This window comes from Beta vulgaris, chromosome 7 (genome assembly GCF_026745355.1).
Source record: "Beta vulgaris subsp. vulgaris cultivar EL10 chromosome 7, EL10.2, whole genome shotgun sequence".
NCBI classification, from domain to species: domain Eukaryota; kingdom Viridiplantae; phylum Streptophyta; class Magnoliopsida; order Caryophyllales; family Amaranthaceae; genus Beta; species Beta vulgaris.
In genome coordinates, this window is record NC_079208.1 from 60,917,774 (window position 1) to 60,942,132 (window position 24,359).

General features: G+C 34.1%; 2 protein-coding genes across 8 annotated transcripts; both read right to left on the reverse strand.

The window, feature by feature from the left end:
* Positions 1-80: 80 nt before the first annotated feature.
* LOC104900367 (protein FLX-like 3) lies at positions 81-10,024 on the reverse strand. 4 transcript variants are annotated; one of them, XR_002040539.3, is made up of 6 exons: positions 9,852-10,010; positions 8,807-9,347; positions 8,558-8,703; positions 5,101-5,180; positions 4,874-5,017; positions 81-134 (listed from the first exon to the last, which is right to left on the reverse strand). XR_002040539.3 is itself a non-coding variant. In XM_010687781.4 (5 exons), exons 2-5 carry the CDS (start codon positions 9,334-9,336, stop codon positions 4,934-4,936), a joined length of 840 nt encoding a protein of 279 aa, XP_010686083.1. In that variant the 5' UTR covers positions 9,337-9,347; positions 9,852-10,010; the 3' UTR covers positions 4,722-4,933. The 4 variants fall into 4 exon arrangements, 3 of the variants coding, with proteins under 3 accessions (XP_010686083.1, XP_048490100.1, XP_010686082.1); XM_010687781.4 differs by lacking the exon at positions 81-134 and having other exon boundaries at positions 4,722-5,017; XM_048634143.2 differs by lacking the exons at positions 81-134; positions 4,874-5,017; positions 5,101-5,180 and adding an exon at positions 5,304-5,644 and having other exon boundaries at positions 9,852-10,024.
* Positions 10,025-12,942: 2,918 nt separating this feature from the next.
* Positions 12,943-17,216, reverse strand: LOC104900369 (3-epi-6-deoxocathasterone 23-monooxygenase CYP90D1). Of its 4 annotated transcripts, none has more exons than XM_019251055.3 (8): positions 16,850-17,214; positions 16,431-16,761; positions 15,920-16,069; positions 15,549-15,797; positions 15,083-15,172; positions 14,803-14,997; positions 14,198-14,319; positions 12,943-13,262 (listed from the first exon to the last, which is right to left on the reverse strand). In XM_019251055.3, exons 1-8 carry the CDS (start codon positions 17,104-17,106, stop codon positions 13,169-13,171), a joined length of 1,488 nt encoding a protein of 495 aa, XP_019106600.1. In that variant the 5' UTR covers positions 17,107-17,214; the 3' UTR covers positions 12,943-13,168. The 4 variants fall into 4 exon arrangements, with proteins under 4 accessions (XP_019106600.1, XP_019106601.2, XP_057252184.1 ...); XM_019251056.3 differs by having other exon boundaries at positions 14,803-14,988; positions 16,850-17,212; XM_057396201.1 differs by lacking the exon at positions 14,198-14,319 and having other exon boundaries at positions 16,850-17,216.
* Between the last annotated feature and the right edge of the window lie 7,143 nt (positions 17,217-24,359).

Sequence of the window (24,359 nt, forward strand, 5' to 3'; positions counted from 1 at the left end):
TGCCTCCTCCTATTCTCCTGAACTCCCTAACCTTGATCATATCAAAAAAAGAATACAGAATCTGGTATAGAAGGAAATACCTATTTGACTGCAAGTAACCATGCTGCTCAGACTGCAAGGTAACGCCACTCTATCTGTCAGGGAAAATCATCAAAGATAAGTCAGAAAGCACAATCACAAGAAGATATATATAGCGCAGAATTGCAGCATAGTTTATCCATGAAGCAAAGTTTTGAGCAACCTATACTGTATAATAAACACAACACAATCACCAAACATACATTTAACTTTACGTTGTGTTAAACTTCTTGAAATATTAATCCATGCATGCATTGCTACTGATGATAGAGAAACATATAATAACAAATCACCATGCTACTAAGTGACTATCAGCCACTGGGCCCACTGCTATATAAGCAAATTCTAGAGATGTAGAGTTTGGCAAACTGAGCTCCTGTTCCAAGTTCAAATAACCATTTTAGGAGAGTAATAACCAATGAACTAATCGCAGCTGTCACTTTGACTTTCTTTCAAGTACCGTTAAGATTAAGTGCTGAGTCCAGGGTCAAGTTCTGCCAAGAGAGGAACATATTTAACACAGGTTATCTATCTCACTAGTTTTATGGGCAATCCTCAACTGTGTAAATATTGCCATAGGATGCATGTACACGATTTAGGGACTTACAAACTAGTATGCTTGTATAGAAGAAGCAAGGAAGTCATTCTAGGAAAAATCTAGGTTCAATACTTCTCCTACTAAAGTGACATAAAAAATGCCACAGCAAATAAGTATAGTGAACAGTCTAGATATATTGTGGTGGCTCCAAGCAGAACAGACGGAGCACCAATCTGTGCCAGTTCAGAAGAGGAACTGTAGAATAGTAAAACGAGGGATAAAACATTAGAAATCGTGTTCCTTTCTGAATTTGTTCAACAAACAACATACGTGAAACTTACCAGCTAAACTTAGTGGCGAAGCCTGCCTTATGCACCAAGCTGACTTCTTTGGCTACTCCGCGAAGCAAGTCATGCACCGTGCACCGCTTAAAGCCTCAATACTATGTCCCCTAGTGCTTATCGTTGTCGCACACTCCACCAAGCACAATCCTGATGCTTGTTGTACTAATCTTAGCCAAGCACGACTCTGGTGCATGTCGTCGTACCAAACTTACCCAAGCACGTCCTTTGAGCCTAGATACCAACGTTCTGTGTTGTACATGCAATCGTGTACACGAGCTAGTCTTGTCAACTAGTATGCACACACACTCATTTGCGTTCCCTCACTTGACTAAGAAATATGAGGGATGTTGGAAGAGAGCAAAAAAGTGTTTTGGGTATGGTTTACTTGCATTTAACCAATGAAGTTCCCATATGAGCCTTATGGTTTTTGATAGACCTCCATGTTCCTAACTGTAGATATTTCTGAATGCTAGAGCATTTCAGACTCTTATTTAACAGTGCTTAGATTGCTGAAGCATCAGCTGTTCATCATGAAATCCTCTTAGCTGTCCATGAGGGCATAAGAAACATCATCACAGAGGGTGACAATTTATCAGTCACCAACACAGCTCAAGGGCTCTGGCAACTCCTTGGCGTATAGCTAATATCACTATGGATATTTGAATTCTGCTCCAAGTATTTGACGATTGGAAAATCCAGCATATCCTCATAAAATCCAACACAGGAGCACATTGGGTTCCAAGTGTAGGAAATCTAGTTGTATCATCCTTTGTTATTAATCCATACAATCGAGAGGGTCTCCTAGTGTTTCTTTTTCCTTGCCTTTATTACACCTTTGCACAATCTAGACAACAGATATATCCTATAATTACCTACATACTTCATACTCAAAGCATGTACGAGACTAATCTTGAATGTCATATATCTACTCTACCACCTCCTTGAATGCTTCCACAAGAGCCCTTATACTCATTCTAGAAGCATCCCACATTCAAGGCTTATATGCCCATGTCCAAGCACACCAAACATTCATCACAGGCCCATCGTGTCCCATTCAACCCACTACTCGGCCATCATTATGTTTATGTCAATTCATCTTTCTAAAAAAGCCTTTAGATAGGAAAAGTGATGCTTATAGGCATGACACTCAGCTCCCTTCAGAACGATCAATATAGCTCATTGCAAACTGATGTCAGCCCAGAGTGTGGGGGTCGACCCATGACACTCTGCTTCCTTCAGAACGATCAATAGGCGTCACACATGTATGTCAACTACTCAGAGGTTATCACATGATATCAGGTTCAACATCTGCATCTGTTTAGTCCCTCTCAAGCAGAACTAGATATTGAGGATTATCCATGGAAGGCAATGTTTATCCTGCTCAACATGCAAAACTAATCTAAGATGTTCATAAACTCACAACAACACCTTCAGCGCATAATTGAAAATGTGTTGTATCAGCATTCTACTACCCTTTTTACAAGGCAGCGTCCTTGAACTCTATGCTTGAAATGGCATCAGGAACTAGGTTTTACTATCATAACAAAACTTAAGGTCAGCTGAAACATCAGTATCTACAACCAAACTGAAACAAAACCAAATATTACCAGCTCATATTTGTGAACAAGTGTCATACTCAAAAGTACTAAAATTTTGGATGCAACTCAAAGTTTCACTTCATTCCCAAAAGTTTCAAACTAAAATGTCAAGTGAGGATTAAAGATGCTAGACTCGTATTTAAAGACTACAAGGCTGCATGTAACTCAAGTTACTCTCAAACGACAAAAGAAGCAAAATGGTGATAGCCTAATAAGTTCTACACGATACTCAGTCGACTTAAAAATATGTTAGAAGACAAGAATACCTGCCCATGAAGCTCACATCAGTTCCTGCTGCTTGCCCATCATCCTGACTTCCGTTTCTCTGGATCCGAAATTCGAGATTTATACAAGGAGATAGCCAATATATCTAACCACTCAACCATTTTGCAGAGTTAAAGGTCAAAGAGAGAGGGGGGAGAGAGAGAGTACAAAAGCTTGAGAGGACTATGACATGAGATAGCAACGAGCACAACTTCAGATCTTCATCATGTCACAATGTCAAATCTCGAGCATGCACTGAGGGTATAAACCTTGATATAAATTACTTCAAAATTTCTCACCAACCAACCAAGTGCATTACTAATTTACTATTTCCCTACACCACCACTCACCTAATTCTTTCAGAAGCTCAGTGCATCAAGCATCTTTGACGGAACACACTGTGGAACTTAGAATGCAAATGATAATTTTCGATATCAAAACCCTCCGCAGAGCACAAAAACCCACCCACTGGTCAGAAAGCATCTTTGATTCTCTCTTTCAAAAACTCCTGGAAATCCATACTAACATAGAAACTACAGACGCCAATCCCCATCAAAGATAGCCAATGGACTAGCTAAACTAGAGCTAAAACTTCAATATTTAAATCTAACACAAGGTGCACGATTTAGCAGAACCTGAATCAGAACTTCATTTCACAAAGTCAACCCAAATTGCAACGTTTCTACATTAACCATACAGGAAATTCTACCCGACTTACATCCAGAAAGACTATAAAACCGAACATTCACCATTATTTCAGGGGCCTGTAGAGCTTTGAGAACACTGAGGAGCTGCTTGTTGGTTAACAAATGGAGAGACAGACAGACAAAGGATATTAACAACGCAAGAAAACAATCATGAGTAATCAGGAGTACCAGAGTGAGATAATGAGGAACTTAAACAAGACAAGGTAAAAATTATGTGTCTGGTTCCGCAAAGTATTAAGAGATTCGAGAGAAACATAAGTTTTGGGGGGTGTAAAGAATGACATGAAAGCAAAAGAAAAGGAATAATCAAAATGGACAATACGCCCATAGGATCAAAAGTAGCACTAGAATAGCTTTCTGGAACCCAACTGCCTATGATGCAAAACATATGTCTACTTAACCCAGAAAAAGCCTACATTATATCGATCAATACCACATGAACTGAACTGGCCAAAGACTAGAATTGCTACAACCAATTGAAACCATGGAGCCAAAATTGATAGTGATCAGAAATATCCTGTAGAAACGTGCTACACCAAATTCCTCCATAACTATTTCACTTCACCTATTGAGATAATACCAACACCATGGACACAATATAGATGACTTAAGATAGTGATATGAAGACATCCTTGAACTTTGCATATCAAATTTTGGATGCACAGTGCACGCGATAACCACTCAGAGAGAATCCTAGTTTTGTCTCAAACTGCAAATTGTTTCAGTGAACCAACAAACTCGTCCATGCATTCACAGAAGAAATATATGGAACCTCCACCATTATCTTGCCTGAAAGGCTGAAACCAATAAAAATTGGTACACAAGATTTCCAAAAAGATTGACTGAGCTCAAGACTGAGCCTGAATAGAAACTTGAGTGGCTCCCCACACCTTCCCTTGTACATAACAAATCAACTGCTCATAGTCTGCAAAGCATTAAGCATAGCAGACAAAGATAACTTACAGCAGACTAGGTAATATACAGATTATACGCTGCAGCAAAAATTCATATACAGAAATTGTGTAGCTTACTTGCAAAAGACTAGAAGGTGAACAAAAAAATATGGTTACCAATGTCTAATATCAACCCCAACAACCCCTGAGTACAGTCTTAGATAGAAACACAGAAGATGTCTCATAATAACATATGGTAACAATAGCAAATTTTAAGCACCAGAGAACCATAAGCTATATAGTAATAAAACATAAAACTGTCTACATTGACAAAACAAAGGTAACAATAGCATGTCCATTTCACTTCACCAACAACAGACTGGAACCCATCTACGACTATTAAACTCACAAACAAACAATTATAAATCTACCAAGTTTAACCATTTCATACATTGGATAATAGCAAAGCATCAGAGGTGAGGTGAGGCTAAATTAAAACCAATATAATTCTTCATCTGCGTGCACCACGAGGCTTATCAATTCCACCCCAAGTAGCAGATCCCGATCCATAGAGAGGAGCCTTCTCGGCAGCACCCTAAAATATTTTAGCATATTACCAAACAAGAGAAAGGGCCTTCAAAAAAAACTTAGTATGACTCACAGAAAAATTATTCTTACCATATGAGAGCCATAGGGATCTGCATAATGTGAAGCATAGCCAGCCTCAGGACTACTAAGTTTCATCCCATAAGTAGCACCTAACAATTGATATGACAAGAAAAGTGCATCAAATACCCATTGAAAAATTAAAAGTCCACCTACGTTATAACACAAACCAGTTGATGATGACCTCAAAAGGTTCTGCTATACAATAGTCGACAGAATTACAATCAAATAATATATAAAATAAAAAAACAAAATCGATGGTGGTCAGGAATTTGACAAACTCCATGTTGCTACAAGGGGAAAAGACTAAACAATCATTGCTCGGGAAAAAAAATTATCAAAACAATATGACGCAAAGCTCGGAGAGAAACCCAAGGGATTTTTGTACACCCTCTCACACTGATGACCGATGAAAAGAACTTTATTTTCATTATCTCCAATTGCGGCGCTCTCAGCGAGAAATGATCATCCATATCTACCTCTCTCTCTCTGTATGTCTGACCCACAAATGCTGTCATTTTTGTGAGTACTACCCAGCACCCAGCACCTGCCAACGCTACAATAGTGTGACTAAGGGATGTTCGAAACTTAATGACTAGGGCTTTTCAATAAGAGAGGGAAAAGAAAGACAGAGATAAGCCAGAGATGGGGACATATTACACACACACACACTCTCTCTCTCTTTAAAAATATTACTTGAGCTCAACCCAACGGCAAACTAACATCATTATAAGCCTGAAAAATGTTTCAAAACTATCTCAAATATTCCGAGAACATTACATTTCTTGTGAACCACCACCGTTTGTAAGGCATTTCACGTAATTTACTTTATTCTCCTTTTCGAAAAACATTATCTAAATTTTAGTTCAAGCAAATATCATAGAACAGTTTGGTTTCTCCAACAAAACCAAGACGCAATTACATGATTCCCGCAACAAGAAATTTGACTCTATGCTTCAAGCAAGGATGACCGGTTGTCCAATGAAAGAATACACTAAACAACCGAAAGATGCAAAGACAAACAGAAGGAAAGTGGAGAAAATAAAGGAGACTCGAAAGGGCAAGATACTATAAAGAAGACACAAGCACAGAGTAGGAACTACATGTAGAAAAGGGAAGAAAGAAAACAACTAGCACACAAAGTGCTCAAAGAAAAAGGAGAAAAACAAGGGGGACAAGGGGAAAAGAAAATATATGGAGTTAAAAACATAATCCCCTTCTAGAAAAAGGTGAAGATAGATAACATATGCAGTCCATAAGCTAAGTCATATAGATCATGTATTGCTGACCTAGCCTATAGAATATTTACAAAAGATCTGACTAACAAGTATAATAATCATCTTTCTCACAAAGCGCATACATCAGCTAATAAAAGCTTGTTCAAGCTTAACCAAGCCACCAGGACCTCGACTATGAGCCTTAAGAATGCAACATTGCTGGAAGATCTTTCGATACAATTTGGGCTTAATGCATTTCAAATTTGGATTTGCTCGAACTCAGGGTGAGATACCCGCCAAAAATGTAGTCATCTTACTATGCTTTGGTATAGTAAAATGATTTTTATCACTTCACCAAGCTTCTGCATTTGATAGTCCTCTTTCACAAGACTAAGTATAGCATCCGAATTCAAAAGTATCCCTGATCTTCTCTCCACTTAAATTTTTGGGCTTCCCATCCTTTTTTCTGTATGTAACTAAGAATTCAGTGTAACAAAATTGTAATGAACTGGATATTTGGGACAGTAAAATCAAAGAAGATGAAGATGATTTTGATTGATAATAATGGAAATAACAGAAAATAAAGATAGATTATCAAGTTTTCGAGTGACTTGACACACTCCCAAAGCTAACAACTAAAATGAACTCTCCAATATCTTTCTTCATGCCCTTCTCCTTCCCTAATATCCTCTATTTATAGTCTAACTTGCCTTATTCCCCTAGCTCACATATTAACTAGAGTATATTACTAAAATACGATTCCCTAATCTCCCCGCGAGTTGTGACTTGAATAAAATGAATTATGGTCAATTTTCACCTATTTTTGTCCCTTTTTGGCGAACCGCAAACTAAAAAGCAAATCATATAGCGAATTAATTTATTCTCAGAATTACAATCAGAAGACACCAAGAAGGTCAAACCTACTCAAAAAAAGAGTGTGGATCAATCATGCCTCGACTAGCCTATAACTCCCTCTAGACCAAAACACCTATAAACAAAAATTCAAGCCCTCTATATTTAAGATGATGCATGATCTCATAAATAAAATCAGGGAATGAAAATTGTGTCTGTGCTAAAGCTTGACTCTATATACAAAATCCTAAAAAGAATTGAACTTGACACTAGGCGTAACAAGAATTTTTCCAAAATTCCTCTTTGTATCCTTCAATGTACATCACCAAATAGCCAGATACCTTATTTATACAACCTACTCGACTTTTAACACATTTCGCTTTGAAACACAACATAAATGGATAATATGGCACTCCAAATACCAATACCATGAGGAACTGAGTGGGCTTTTCTCCGCTTCAATAAACTAGTCTCTAAAATATATGGTCCATGATGGACAGAAATCACCTTCTATGAACGAACACATCTACATCAAAAATATCTCCAAAGCCATTTATTTTCAGAGCTTCGTTCATATGTCAAAGAGACGTTATCCCAAACCACCCACCTCTTTCCGGAGACAACCTCACTCCATTCACCTAAACTCACTTCCATTTTTAGGCTGAATTCTTTATTACTAGAAGTCTAAAACCATACATTACATATCCGAACAACAGATACATCAATCAGCCAGGTATGGAAGTAGGGATACAACAAGACATCAACTTTGCTTCAGTAACTTGATAGTTGTTACATCACCAAAATAAAAATGTTTGTGTAAGCAATAAAGAGATCAAACATGATCTAGTAGCTCACATGTCAACACGCAAACTCAGTAGCAAACACAAGCGGCATAGAAGAAATATCGTTAATGAAGTAAAAAGCTTCAGAGCAACAATGCAAAATACTCTATATAGATCATTAGACATAATGGATAAAATTATATGATCAAACTCCACAAACCAACAACACCATGGGCTAAAAGTTCATGATTACAAACAGCATCTGAGCCACTTTGGTGTAATTGCTAGTTGCACGCGCTTTCATATAAATCACATATTTTAAGAATAAAAAAATCTCAGATGTTTAACTTGTAATTAGTTATAACTATACATCTGTACTAGTCCTGTTAAATCTAACATCTCAACTTAAAAGCTGAAAATTTTCCATTTTTCTCCCCAGCTCCAGGAATTGATCTTAATCTTTAATGTACGTATCAAAATAAAAACAAACAACAGACAGCAACACCAAACAAGTAAAATGTTCCTCTCCCCTACGAGTCTACGACAAGTGGAGGGGGAGGTTTTACCAGAGAAACCAATAACAGTTATAGACTGCAGAATAAAAGACTTGTATATTACCAGCTCCCCATGGTCTCCCATTACTGCTTGTGAGTTCTGCTCGCAGTTTCTCAACTTCACGTGCCATAGAAATCATATTATTCTCCATTGCTTGCTTCTGTTCCATGAGAGCTATCTTAGCCTTCTTTTCATAGTCAATAGCCGATCTATAGAGATTAAAACCCGAAAAAAATAGGTCCATATAAGAAGCAATAAAAGAAGGCAATAGTAAGTTATTTACACAATTCAGACAGTCTAGCAAAAACAAACCTTGCACGCATCAATTCCTGTTGCAATCCCTCAACATCAGCTTTCAGATGTGGAATCTGCTGATTTTCACCTTGTAGCTTAGCCAAATCCTTAGAAAAGGACTGAACTTGTCCAACCAATTCTTGTCGTATCTTTTCCAACTTCTGAACTTCTCCACGCAGTTGAGTAGCATCCTTCTTAAAAGATTCAGCAACACGAAGGTCAGCCTCCAGTTTCAAACCTTTATCAATAAGCTCCCTAGAATGCATCTCTTGCTCCCCGCGAATGTCCGAAATTACAAGATTCATTCGATGTATTTCATCCCTTGCAGCACCCAACTCTCGCTGCAATGCCACCCGATCTTCAGCTAGCCTTCTGTTATCTTCTAAGAGCTTCCTCATCTCACCACGCTGTATTTCAATTTCCTCCTCCAACATGGCAGGATGAGGAGGTGGAGGTCTTGGCATAGGACCCCGAACAATGTGTCCTCCTGGGGGGTACCCACGCCTATCATTAAAGGCATCACGAGGTATACGATTCCTCCCAGCCATTATCAATTATCCTGCAAGACTGATAATATAAGTGCACGAAAGCAAGTAAAACTATTGCTCATGCTCCCAAATTTTAACCAGCAAAGAAACAAATGGAATACTCTTAGAGTCTTCGACTTCAGCTTATATGCTTAATACATGCACAAACAAGTTGCGTACATGAACAGTCAAAAGTCAAAATCCAAAAAATCAAATTATCCCAATAATAAAAAATAAAAAAAACAACGAAACCCTAATAGACAAAAACATCAAATATATATCACTATCAGCATAAAACTGAACCAACCCAGAAAAGAAAAAGAAAACAGACCTCAAATTACAACAGATATTAGAAAAACAAGCAATTAGATTACATCATTCAAATTCTAATATCTTCACTCAAGAAATTTGCTGAAAATTTTCCACAGCGGCGACATTTAAAGCGGTAAGTCAATATAAATTTCAATGGCACAAAAATAATTTTAACGAAAATTAGATAAATAATATTAAGAGAAATTAAAAGAAAGATATCGCACCTTCTTGAATGATGGTGAAGATGGTTAGCTGCAAAAAAATCAGAAATTCTCTCTCCAAAATTCTCTCTGTGTTCTTTTGGTGTAAAAGTTATTGTTGCGTTCACATAGTACGTTTAAGCAGAATCCTTAGAAACGGCGACGTATTTACAGCGAAGATATTAGAGACGGTGTCGTATTCGGCTATTCTCAATCTGTGGAATCTTGGAACAAAGCCCATTAAGATTTAAGACCACCAGTCCACCACCATCAGTCCATTTCCTCATGAACAATAATAAAATGTATGATAAAAGCACATGAATAATTAAGAGATAGTTAATTAGTTATTAGTACATTCACATGAATTAAGAGATAAATAACTGCTTAATTTGAACGAAAAGGAGTGAAATATCACATCTAAACTAAATAATAGTTTATGTAAAGACATTCTTCTATATAATTAATTTAATTTTTTATATGCTTTTGCACGCATTACGTACATGTAAGGCTAGTATTATATAGTTCACAATCTATTCCACTTGAACAAGACTAGACTTTCTACAAAAGCATGTTTTTGTACTCTAAACATTGTTAGTATTCGATATTAATATTTGGTCGTGTTCCTTTGCTTCAATTATATTTGTTGGCTTCCTATGTTAGCTATGCCAGATTGATATAACAATGTCATTTTTCAAGTATATATGCCTAGTTGCTAAGCAAACCATAAACTATGTTCAACCTCGTATTGTTTGTGAGGTATAGCCTCTTCATCTCTATCTCATCTCTTCTATCAAACCTTTAATTTTCTTCTTTGAGCTATCATCGAAGTTATTAATTAGTTGATGATAAGCCCTATTTTAATAGATTTTCTCTACAATGCTTCTATCTTCTCTATAATAATTTTCTACTTGCTTGGGAAAGTTTCTTTTTCTCTTATTGGGAGTACTTAATCTCATTTATAGTATGAGTTTGTTTTTTTTGCTTTGCTATTACCAGGTTGAAGATTGTGGGAAGGCTAGTATAGTATGGATTGTTAATATGAATTGTAAAAGTTTTTGCTTTGGTGAAAGATATAATAAATCTTGTTTTTTTTTATGGAAATCTGGAGCCATGGACTTGAAGGCGTGTTTGAGTATCATCAGTCTATATTTCTTAATTACAAACTTTATAATAGTTTATTAGATCTATATTATCTTAAGATCGATTTTTATTGTAGATGTTGCATGAAAATTGCTTGCAATATGCAAAAATATAATTTCTTGCAGTTGCAGCCATGTTTGGCCCTATACCGCAAAAAAGTACTCGTATTCTTGACCAGAGACGAGGGAAGAATACTTATAATTGGTTTTCTTTTTTCTTTTTTTTAAAACGAGTAATTGGTTTTCAATTATAAATAACCCATATCACGTTTATATCATAGTATAAAACGAGTAATTGGTTTTCAATTATAAATAACCCATATCACGTTTATATCATAGTACTATATCATGAAGTGTATAGTACTACTAACTACATTTACATTTTTGTCAAAACAATCACGTTTATCATTATATCGTAATATCATACTACTATACTATGTAGTGTATAGTACTACATGTTTGTCAAAACAATCTCTCGACTTCATTATTGTTTGTGGCCTTGTGGGGAGTAAGGACAAGTAAGTTGGACATTACAAATCGTCTCAGCTTGCCAAATCATACATGAGATTAAAAAAAAAAAAGAAGAAGTGACTACCTTAAATTCATTTTTAAAAACAATTATGGTGAACTTAAGAACTTATAATTAATTACTCAATTCCTTGGGTTTCATGTTCTTTTTTATTTTAATTAGTGGTCCATTTCATCTATTTTAGAGATTGATGTGTAACAAAAAGAATATATTTGATTATAATTTCTCATAAGATTGATTCTTTAAGCTATTTCATTTCAATGTTGAGGTACATTCGAAGTCAAACATAAAAATGAAAAATAAAAACTTAGCAACTACTACATAAGCCTATAACACTAGTAATCTCCTACAAGAAGAAAAAGGGGAAATATGGTAGTATTTATGTTAGTCTAAATTTCAATATAGACCTACACCTTATTTTAAAAAAAGAAGAAGATATACTTCTTTTTAAAATCACTTTTTTAATTTTAAAGTAATTATTCCTTCCATTTTTTTAAATAGTTACACTTTGTATTTAGATACTACTTACAAATTTATGTTTGACTATCATTTGTGATTAATGGATGAGAAAAGATATACTCCCTCTGTTTCAAATTATAAGGCATTTAAGCTAAAAAATTTTGTTTCACAATATAAGGCGTTTTACATTACCAATGTAAAATTAAATGCAATTTTATACTATCAAGATAAGATTATAGGTTATTTTCTATTATCAACACAATATTTAATGTCAATTCTTATTACCTATGCAAATCTAACTAAAACTAACTAAATTCTTAATATGCGTAAAAGTGGTTTACATGCCTTATAATTTGAAACGGAGGGAGTAGTCATTTGAGATCTTATTTGATTCGCCTCATTATGTACTCTTTGTTTATCAACTTTTTAAATTTTTACAAATGCAAATTATGAGATATAAATATTCAAACATTTGCATTGATAAGTGTGAAAAAAAAAGCTTAACTATAAAAAAGAAACAAATGGAGTAATACTTCAGTGCTCGTTGTTAGTATTCTCTTCCTTTAATTTATACACCGTAGCCCGTAGGTTACTCATTACATAACTTGTTGACATAACCAAAGGGGGAAAAAAAATCTATGATACAAAGATACCAAATCCCTATTGATACATAGAAGTAAAATGATAAAATGACCCCTTCATGAAATAAAAAGTTAAATGAAAATGAGGATTACATATATTTATAGGACACATTGTCAGGCAAGTGATGTCGAGCCAAACGTGTGCAAGTGCGGGAAGATTTTGTTTGTTTTCTCCATTATCGTCTAAAACTATGTGATTGCATAAGAGTGAGGGGAAAAGGTGGCATTGCAAGAGTATTATCTTTGGTTTTTGTTTGTTTGGTCAATGTAAGTAAACATAGCTAAAGGGGTGTTGTTTTAATATTTGTCTTTTAGCTTTTTTTATATAGTGAAATAGCATGACAATATATTTGGTAATTGGTTTTTTCATTAGTTGAAAAACAAAAGTTTCAGCAAAAAGTCGACTTAGTTGCTTTTTCTATCGACTTTGGGTTTTGGGAACAATTTTGCAATAATCAGCCAATACTAACAACTGATTTTACCAAACACTTTTATGAACATCGAATATTCAACCAACCAACATAAACGGTCGGTCAAATTAGCCAACAACCTATTGTGAAAAGCCGCCAAAGCTTAAGATTCCCTTCTTCTTTTGACACAAACTGGCATTCCCTTTTTCATTCTTACTGTAGGAAAATGGACAATGGAATCATCTTCGGCCACCCACCTATATTAAAGTTACAAATAATTATACAAAATATTTGAACCCAAAAAAGTTGTTACTCTCTTCATTTATGTCAAATTTTTTTTGATAAATCTTGAAAGAAGATAATGTGTAACATTTACCTTTGATATATTATCTATATTTGTTGCATGAGTAACTTTATATGGACCTTAAGCTTTTAGTCATTAGTAACTAAAGTTTCAAACCCTTATTTAGTAGGCAATAATAAATGACGATATTAGTTTTGAATTTTCAGTGCAGTTTATGAGCCAAAAAAATTCATGTCATTGTCCATGATAATGATAATTTATCCCTCTTTTGTTCTTGATCAATTTGTATTACCATCCGTAACTATATTAGATGTGGTATTGAGCGAAGACTAAAACTTATGAATAAAATCATATGTGTGGGAACTAATTAACATTCATTTGGTAATTAATAGGACATCTTCCTTACTAATCACATATGATTTCGTTGCAATTACCACCTTTTAATATTTCATACCAAACTCATCAGTATTTCTCTAGTTTTGCTAGGTGCAAACTTACAAAGCATGTCACACCATTGAGTTGTAGACTTGTAGTACGTACTAAGATATTTTGTTTAGTTTACACGATTCACATATATACTCATGGAGATGTTTCTATCATACTAAAAGGCAAGTTGTCCAAAGAAAAAGGGCCAAACATCCACTATACTAAAGGACGTATTCTAAACCTTATATAAAGATGGATGCAAAGTACATATATTGTCAATATTTGGATTTTACTCATATAGATGATAGAGACATCAAATTGAATTAATAAAATTCATTACGTTTGAGATTAAAAATTCAAGGTGGAGTTAAAAAAATGTTATGTATTTAGGAATAATGAAAATAAATCATAAAATTTTCATATAAATATATGCAATTTTTTGAGCCAATTTCAAAAATTTACCTAAATTCTGTAATAAAATGATGGAGGAAAATAGAGGCTTCTAATCTGGCCAAGTCTAGTCCAGGACACAACCTTTGCCCGCCGCCAAAAGGCATGAAGTTATTACTGTTTGTATCTTGATTCTGCGGAAAAAGAAGCAAGCATAGTAAATTTTAAACCAATATTGAGGAAATAAATTAAGCTCTAATCCAATATATGGGTTGCTAATAAATAAATCTAATAGTACAATTAATATTATCCAAATAGAAAATGAAATTTTAGTAATAATTGTTCGCTCAAAAGGATAGTTTGAAATTTCTTGTGGTCAGCATTGAATTTCATAACTAGTTATTAGACTCGAACTACGCCCTAGATAAGAAAAAAATTCATTTATTAATATAAAACTTATTGATAATAACACTAAATACAAATTGGTTAAGACTTTAATATATGTACTTGAGGTTTCGGGATCAAAAATCTTATACTACGCAAATAACGCAATTTCTAAATTTTTTATAGCATGTAGTATTATTTTAATTTAGCAAGCAAGCATAGTTGCAAAAGTCGTAGAAGCAAACAACATGGAGTAGATCACATGGCAAAAGTCGCAAAAGCAAACAACTTACATGCCATCTCCATGGATTGAATTGGTAAGGTGAGTCATATAGAGTTTGATCAAGGTGAACTGATCTAAAATAAGTCAGAACACAACATCCTTTTGGTATCACATAACCCTTTATCTCCACTTCTTTCATGGCTTTTCTCATTACTCCTGTTATTATATTTCCCATTCTCAAAGTTTCTGTAATGACCTGCACATGCTAATAAGCTATTTCATTTGACCCCAAAAAATAACGAAATATATTAGTCACACTCCTACTATTATTCTCCGAAATACACACTTACACTTTGTGTAAAAGGCAATGAAAGGTAATCACTCCAATACATGTGCTCCACTAGCTCCGCTTTTAACTCTTTAAGTTTCATATTTTCCTCCTGCAATATTAGTCACAATTTTGTAGAGTTGAGGCGTTACTGATTTTTTACTGAATGAAACTAAATAATCAATCACATATAGTTCTAACTCTCATGATACTAAGACACAATTTCGATCATTAATATCGTATTTAAATATATATAAATAATATAACAACGCGCAACTTTGATCATTAATATCGTATTTAAATATATATAAATAATATAACATCTTATATGATTTTACTAATTTAAACTTTTTCCCAATTAAAAGAAAAAGGTGGTATATAGTAGTTTTTAAAATTATTTTTATAGTTAAGGTGGACAGACACAGATTTGGGGCTAAAATATTACTACAATAAATACTAGAAAATATTGAAAAAAAAATAAATCTAACCGTTATTTTTTGGAGAGCCAATGGGGAATCTGATAAATATTTGATGGCAAGAGTAATAAGAAGTGGGACAGAATCTTCCCCTGGTATCATCATATCAATGATATTATCAGACATTAAATCATCTGTTAATTGTCCAGTTTGGTCATTTAACAGAACATCTAACACATCATTTGCCTCTGCTCCTGGGACCATATTCTTCCTTTTAGCTTCTATTATTTTCTTCACTAACTTCACCATCGCCTTTTTTGCCTGTATTCATTATAGAAAGCCAAAAGCCAAAAGGGTTTATGTTTTAGTAATGTTAATGTGAATTGTGAAGAACAATTCTTCGATGTCTATTTTAAGAAATGGAATGTTTGTTGTGTGTGTACCTGTAACGATCGATAAAGTTGAGTACCAGGTAAGTTTATAGGCAAAGACATAAGCCCAGAAACAAATTCTTGAAATTGCCTTTTTAAGAATTGCATTTCTTTCCCTGGGTCCAGACTAATCAATGCTTTCACCAGTACTTGAAAAGCAATCTGATAAGAAAACATAAGTAATTACTATTATTAAGCTTCTTAATTGGTCTAGACAAAACAAATAATCATGCTAACATATATAGTAATAGACATAGTACTACTAAATCACTTTTGTCCTGCTTACTAATCACTAATTTTACCCTTTTTACTATCACAATTTCCTTTTTCTCACTTCTATGTTGCGTAATTGACTTAAACCAAATCATGAATTCTATACACTTACATGCAACCTAAGCCGTACCAAGGATGTTTTGGCCTAGTGGTTAAGATTGAAGTGCTCTAAACGATAGATCACAAGTTCGAATTCCCCCTTCCCTTTCGATAAGCTTATAAGTTACAAGTGGAAAAGAGGGAGACTCACATTTTTGGCTTCATCTTGAATGAATATGGGAAAGTGAGTATTATCAGCCCATTTATCCATAGCTTGTTGGACATAAATCTGCATGTCTCTAGTGATTTGAGCTTTGAGATGTGATGATTTAAAGAAGGAACCAACAAGTCCATGGATTCTTTTTTGTAAACTTCCATTAATGAGAAGAATTGAAGACTTCCCCATTAATTCTGTTAAAGATTTTGGGTAAGATGGCACAAATAATTTTGCATCACTCTGTAGTATAAACCTGTTCACCTCTGCATCTGTTGATATGATGGTTTGTTTTCCAAAGATGTGAGACTTGAATACCTTACCATACCTTCAAAACAAAACACACCCAGAAAATTTAGGTTCAAAGGGTATCTAAATCTTTAAAAAGAAATGGATAAATTTTAACTAGGACTTACAAACGACGTCGTTTGTCCATGAATCTCTCAGGATAATCTGAATAGGCACAAGAGATGAACTCCATGGTTTCACCAAGAAGTGGCCACCCAAGAGTGCCTAAAGGAAGTATTGGAGTATCAATATTTGTAGTTTTGGGGCATCTTTTTGATGATAAGATTTTCAGTCTGGCAATTTTCCTAAAAATATGGAAAATGTAAGACACAGAAATTGCTGTTGCTATGACAAAAGCAAAGCAATTCAAGCAGAGAATGTCCATTTCTGGGGTTTGGTTAGGTTGCACTTTCTGCACAAGTTAAGAGCTTTTTTATAGCAGTATATGGTTTCATATTAACCTATGTTTTGGAGTTTAGTAGAGGGGGGGCCAAATAATGAAACTAAGCATAATAATCATATAAAACCTGCGGTACTTATGAGTTTGCATGGATATGCGCACGGGCGCCGAACTGAGAGATCTTGATAATGTTGAATGCTATTGACTTGTTTAGAGTCTTTAGACCGTTAATTATTTATATACATACTAATCTAAACCATTCCTCTCCATATCTTAGGCTGTGTAGTTCATCTGAAATTTTCTGATATGAACTTATCTGATTTGATCTGAACTTATTTTTTCTGATCTGAATTGATTTACAAGATCTTATCTTTTAGATTTTTCTCAATATATAAGAAAAAATATAGTCATGTGGGGTCTTGTTTGATTCGTCTCGATGAGTACTTTATTAATATTCAATTATTATAATTTTTACTAATATGTAATGAAAGATATTTAATAGTAATAATGACTTTTAAATATAAGCATGATCTGAACTGATCTGATCTGATTAGATATGAAATAAGCAAAAATAATGTGAACTGAACATAGCCTAAGCTGTTAGTTGTAGCGGTAGCTGTTAGGCGTTAATGTTACGTTATACTAGTTTAGTTATAGCGGCAAATGACAACTATTATACTAGTTGTTACTTGTTAGCTGTCATATATCCCCCCGTTTTATAAAGTTCTTCCTACTTTCCGTTTAAGGGTGTACCATAGAGTTTCTCTTTACTTTATTCTATATTTGGCAAGTTTATAGTAATTTAATATTGTGAAAGTATTGGGTCAGACCGTCTGACCCAATATTCTCGTCAGACGGGCTGAGCCCAGTACTATAATATACAGCAACGACGACGGTCTTACTACGCTAAATATGCTCAAACTTTGATCTGAATTCTCAAGGTTAAGACTTAAGAGGAGAAAGAAAGTGAAGAACAACAAAATTGAAAGCATCAAAAAGTTGATTTCAATGGTAGTTTTAGCGCAAATGCAGAAAACACTTAGAGCATACGCTGAAGTTATAAGACTTATTAAGCATCTTCCAAAAGATACGCGGTCTTACTACGCTAAATATGCTCGTGAAAATTTCGAAGGATTCTCCACCATTCCCACATAAAACCCACCACCACCACCACAACCACCACCATCACCACCACCGGAAACACCGGAAACCGAAGCTTCTCCATCATCAAAGTAACTAACAGGAGGATAGTAGTACGGCAATGCAGGATAATTAGTTGGTGTAATTGAAGAATAAGCAATCCCATTTCCATACCCGTATCCGTATCCATATCCATAATCACTCAATGAAGAAGAAGGAGAAAGTGAGAGAAAGCAGAGGTTAGTGTTTTGTTTTATTTTCAGTTGGACTTTGTTTTCTTTCAGTTGGACTTTGTTTTCTTTCAGTTGGACTTTGTTTTGTTTCAGTTGGACTTTGTTTCGTAATATGTATACCAACTGAAACAAATAATAGACCAACTGAAACAAAAAATGGACCAACTGAAAGAAATAATGGGCCAACTGAAAGAAATAATGGACTAACTGAAAAAAAATGAAGACTACCTGAAAAAAAATGAAGACTACCTGAAAAAAAATGAAGACTACCTGAAAAAAAAATGAAGACTACCTGAAAAAAAATTAAGACTAACTGAAAAAAAATTGGAACCACCTGAAAGTCGTCCGACCAAAGATTATGGTCGGACGAGTCCGACACAATACGTTCTCTTTAATATTTGCACATATATGGCCCACAGAATTGTCCATAGCATGACATTCTCCCTCTTTGCTTTACAATCTTATATTTACATATGACATTCTCTCTACTTGAAAGGTAAACATCCAAAGGGAGTATTAACTACTCATTAGAGTTTGACCATAAAAACTGCTTTATGATAATTAGTATTCAGCAAAACTAGTTGTTAGTTTACAAAAATAAACAATATTCAATCTTCAAAAGCTACTCCAAAATTACCTCAACCTCATAAGCTAATTTTTATAACTTTTTCAAAACATTAGCTCAAACACCAGAAACTACTTCCAATACTACTTCATTAAACACTAATTTTCATCATTATTAAAGTTTTGATTTAGTTCAAATCCAAAAGATTACTTCAAGACTATTGTTGAACAACACCCTAAATAAGAAGATTATGCATACAGAGTATGCTACGTGGCACACACAACCTTATCATAACTACAAAAAGATTGAGTTTTTAAAAAACATTAAATCAAGTAGAAACGGATTATGTTATCATCTTAGACTCTTAGTAGACTAGTAGGAAATGGATGCCGATGATTGGTTGCATTAGAATTACAAGGCTAGAAGGCAAGTAGCCAACAATGATCCTCTATCGTCAATATAAACGTATTATGGAGTAATTTTTGTATTGGTTTTTGGCGTGAAAGATAAGATTTTATATTATCATAGGGGTGGGATGAATATTAATGTAGTAGGTAGGGTCAAGGGTGCAAAAGGAATATTAACTCTGGATAATCTTCTAGTAATTATCTAAAACAAATTAACCAAACATTGACAATTTAGTATATAGTAGTACCTAGAGCTACAGGAGGTCTTGATCACCTTTGAATGATGCTCAGCGGATCCTATGCTTTTCTATTGGGGTTTGTTTGTCTTGACTCTTGAGAGTTGAGAACTAGTCAAATTTGCTTTTACCACAGAAATATATACCATAAATGGATTTCTTTTCACCATAAAAATCTTAAAATACTATCAAAAAGTTGGTGGTCCCCCACCTTCTCTTTTAATATACTCATACTTTTTCCTTAACAAATGTTTTTTTATTCAAAAAGTAGTGGTCCCCTACTTTCTCTCTCTACCTTTCTTAAAAAAACCCCACTTTCTCTATGTAGCAAGAATAAAAACACGGAGGAAGTATGCAAATATATATACTCCAGGAGTATACGTATATTCCGGGTTTTGTTTGATTGAACCCTTTTAATTCCAAAGGCCTTGGTGGTTACAGTACTTGAGAATGGTTGTTCTCAAGCACGGTCGGTGGCCCAACATATACTAGTGTCGACTGCCGAGTGCGTATTCCAAAAAATGTACTTTGGAGTGTCGATCATGTCATATTCATTCTTCCCTCAAATTTTTTGGTAGATTTATACTAGCTTTATTGTAAGGGATTTTATGTACGAGGATTTATACGCAATTATTCTCATGTTCTTTTTTCGTCTCCTTTGCTTAAGAAGCCATTGCTATCTGGGCAACGACCTCGTACCTATCAACTTATGCATACTTATCATCACGACCGAGTCTAAGGACTAAGAAGTGCACGCAACGTGTTCTTGAGTAGAGAATTTTCCACAAAATACTATATTGGCTCATGTTTATGTTGTGGCCGGTAAAGTTCTTAATTGATTATCGCTTATTGCGATAATCCTCTTCCTTTATCGGGTCGACTTATAACTAATAGTTAGTAGGTATAGTAGATGTAAAGTCTTATCATTTTCCTTTGAGTACTAAATCATGCAAGGGTTCCCTCAACATATGGTCAATGGTGAAGGCTTCACTATTGCATGGATCAAGACTTGAACAAAATAAGAATTCATAGTCCACCGTATTTGAAAGGAAAAATAGGAACATTTTAGCACGGATGATATAATACCTCTCAATTATATCTAGCTAATTTTTATATTTATTAACTATAAATTAGAGATTGCTTTTGTCACATAAGTGGTATACAAGTGGTATATGTATTGGGATAAAAGAATGTTGATTGGCTCAATACTACAGGTTAACAAAATCCAGCAAATCACCAAAATTTGCAGGTTGAAGTTTTTTTTTTGACATCGAAAACAGGTTGAAATCCTGAAGAAGGGTTATTAAACATCTAACATCATATTATAAGGAATAAGGATTAGTAATATAATATATATATAGGTAACTCACCATTTGTTTTTCTCATATATAAGTATATAGCTAGCCATCAAAAATTAGATGGAAAAATTAGTTTATTTCCCTTGTTTTTATATATGATATAGAGTTATGACTTATGTGGTAAACGACCCTACAAACCATGATTATTTTGTGGACACAAACACAATGGGATAATTTCCCCTTCCCCTCGTGCGGCCATGCGATAATTAACTTGATATTCGCCCCCACAACCCACATTTCCCCATCATTTCAAACCAACAATTCTGAATTCTCTCCATAAAATCCACATATTGACAGACGAAACTTTGAAGAGGTTACTTGGATAATGGATCCCCCAATCCCCATTGTTGTCATAATTTTATGTAAGCATAATTATATGCACTTCCACACGTATTTCCCTGGAGACTAATTATTAGGTGGTGGTCATTTTGAACCATAATTCTTATCATTTAAATTACTTCTATACGTATAAATCTATAGTAATATCTTAATTCAAATCTTATAGGATTTAATCTTAATTAGATGATTAATTTTTTATAGACACTGATGATTATGCATTTAAATAAGAATATATGACGTGGTCAACTGGTTATTGTGTATATCTAATATTTCATTGTAATAGATTTATGATAGAGAATATATATTTAGGGGGTGTGGTAAGATTAATGGAAACGGAATGGAAAGGATTTTGATAAGGAGGAGAAATGAAAATAATAACCGTTACCTTTGATAGTTGTTTGGTATCCTAGTGGAATGGAAACAATTGAGAGGTTTATGATTGAGGAAGGAAACGTGATTTGTTTCCACTAGTTTGATAAGGGTAACAAATTGGGGGGGGGGGGGAGATTATGTTTCCCTCCGGTAACGGTATTTGTTACTTAACACTCATACCAAACAATTAAAAATGAAAACGCTTATTTGAATCTGTTTCCTATATCAAAAGTTTTCATACCAAACACCCTCTTAAGTCGGTAACCTAGCATTTGTCAACACAATTATAAATCTGAAATAATACTTCCTCCAATTATATAAATGAAATGCTTTCATTAAAAAACTCTCACATATAAGAAAGAAGCATTCCATTTATTTCAGGATGGAGAAAGTATTATTTTTATAGACTTATTAGGAAGATATACAATTTTCTTAATATCTTAAATATATATGATATGGGATGAAATTCAAGGAACTTTTTTTTTTCTCTAAGAGGATCAAGTAATCTATTGTTAGATTATACACCCAAGAGTATGATATCTGTCATGCTCTTGATTAATGTTCTTTACGTTATATGTGTATGCTTTCTTTTATCGATCATATTATATTATTTTGTTACTGATTGTCCTTATTATGAATTGTATGTTCTTTTTTGAATGAAAACAAGATGAGTTCTTTTATTATGAACTCCATATACTTTCACTTTCGCTTCTCTGCAGTTTCGAGAGTATAATGCAACACTTTACTCATAAATGTAGAATCTATATTACCGTCAAATGAGGGCATACGTAAAAGTAAAACTGATGGTTCACAAAGTTAAAAAGAAAGAAGATCGAAGTAGACAATTTTTGAATCAATCTTTATGCCTTACAAGACACAAGTTGCCCATAGCGAAGCTTCCGTGTTAAGAGTCACATTCACATATATATATATATAGTATAAGACAAAGATCAACTGGCCTTAACATTATTGTTCTTCCTAGTACCCTAAGGGCTAAGGCCAAGATTCAATTTGGATAAAAGGGTGCTCAAATCCATTGAGAAATAATTTGTCTAAGGCTAAACTCCTTTTTGAGGGGGAATAAATATTAGAAAAGCCGTCTTTCTTAGTTCGAAAATCTCTCTTTTGACTGTCAATTAACAAGAATTATATAACTTTCATGCATATCTAGCTCTTCTTTGCCTTATTTCGTACCTAATTCATACTATTATCTTTAATAATACATACTTTAGGTAATGAAGAGCCACTTGTAATCAAATGCAATCATTTCATTACATTAAGATACTTCCTCTTTCATTCATTCTTCACTTTACAATAAAAGTATAACTTGCTTTCAAGTATATAATATTTTCGTGCATGGTTTTTGGGCGCAAAGCAATACCTGCGCCAAACACCAACTATATTATTCTGATAAATATCAAATCGGTGTATGTGTATCGGCTCTAGTTCTATGTTTAATATTAAAACTAGGATCGGATTTGAGTAAAGTGTTTTGAAAATGATGCAGAAAGAAATATATATGCGTGAAGCTTTTCTTAGTCATGGTTTATGGAGCATGGATACGTCCCCAAACTAACATTTCAAGTTTCCGATACCAGAACTAACATGAGACACGTGTGACACGCCTTGGAAATGTTTCTTGATTTTGAAAATTTGTGAGATTCACAAATAAAGGAGATATGAAGTTTCCCTTTTGTTTAATAATGAGAAAAAAAAAGAATAACATGTAAATAGTAATGTCGACACCCCATGCCAACCCAGTCCTCCCAAGTCCCATCTCTCTATCCCCAACAATTCAATAGGCTCTCTCTTCACAACACTATTTGGCTAAATACTATATATGTGTTCTTATCTATTTATCATAAAAATCAAATTTGTAGGGAATACTAATTAATTATTTGTTAAGTTGATTCGTTTGATTGCCATATAGTTTTTGTATGTAATATTTGTTCGACGTTTCCTAGTCATTTCCCTTTTTATATGAAATCACAAAATGACTTTTCTCATTTTCGTGTCGTGTTCGTATCCATTTTCCATTTCCGTCTATCATAGTTTATGGTATTAGAATCTATTAGATGTGTATTTCTTAGCTTTTGTTTTATATAAAGTGAGTAGTTTAATTTCTCTTCATTTATTAAAATATTATATTTCACAACTATTTTGATGAAGGTAGAGTCCACAGACCACAAGCATCATTAGATATAAATATATAGGGAAGTTTGCAACCCAGCCAACAATACTAATTCAAACCCTAAAAAATCCCCCAATTCAATTTTCCCCAAATTCCCAGCAATTCGCAGGAGATTTGCTCCAGAAAAAACTCGAAAATCTTCTCTCACTTTCTTTCGTTCCCTTTTGAGTTGGATTATCTATTTTTTGAGCATTAATTATGAGTTCAGTAACTTTTCCCCAAATCAATTCGAAAGCCATACCTACGATGTAGCGAAATCATGGCATTCGTCCTTTTTTAACCCAAATCCTATTAAAATCTCTGCTAAAAAGACTGATTTTGTCTATAAAACTTCCCAAGCTAACTTTTATTGGGTTAAAGGGTTTGTTTATCCTCCCTTAAAATCGGATCCAGCTGG

Coding starts and splice junctions, on each gene's coding strand:
- LOC104900367 (XM_048634143.2), bottom strand. CDS start 9,336: ATGGCTGGGAGGAATCGTATACCTCGTGATGCCTTTAATGATAGGCGT. Junction 8,704..8,806: donor CAGGAATTGATGCGTGCAAG/GTTTGTTTTTGC, acceptor TAATCTCTATAG/ATCGGCTATTGACTATGAAA. Junction 5,645..8,557: donor TGGGAGACCATGGGGAGCTG/GTAATATACAAG, acceptor ACACTATTGTAG/CGTTGGCAGGTGCTGGGTGC.
- LOC104900369 (XM_019251055.3), bottom strand. CDS start 17,106: ATGGACATTCTCTGCTTGAATTGCTTTGCTTTTGTCATAGCAACAGCA. Junction 15,173..15,548: donor TGGCTCTCCAAAAAATAACG/GTTAGATTTATT, acceptor CTAATATTGCAG/GAGGAAAATATGAAACTTAA. Junction 14,998..15,082: donor CATTGCCTTTTACACAAAGT/GTAAGTGTGTAT, acceptor ATAGCTTATTAG/CATGTGCAGGTCATTACAGA.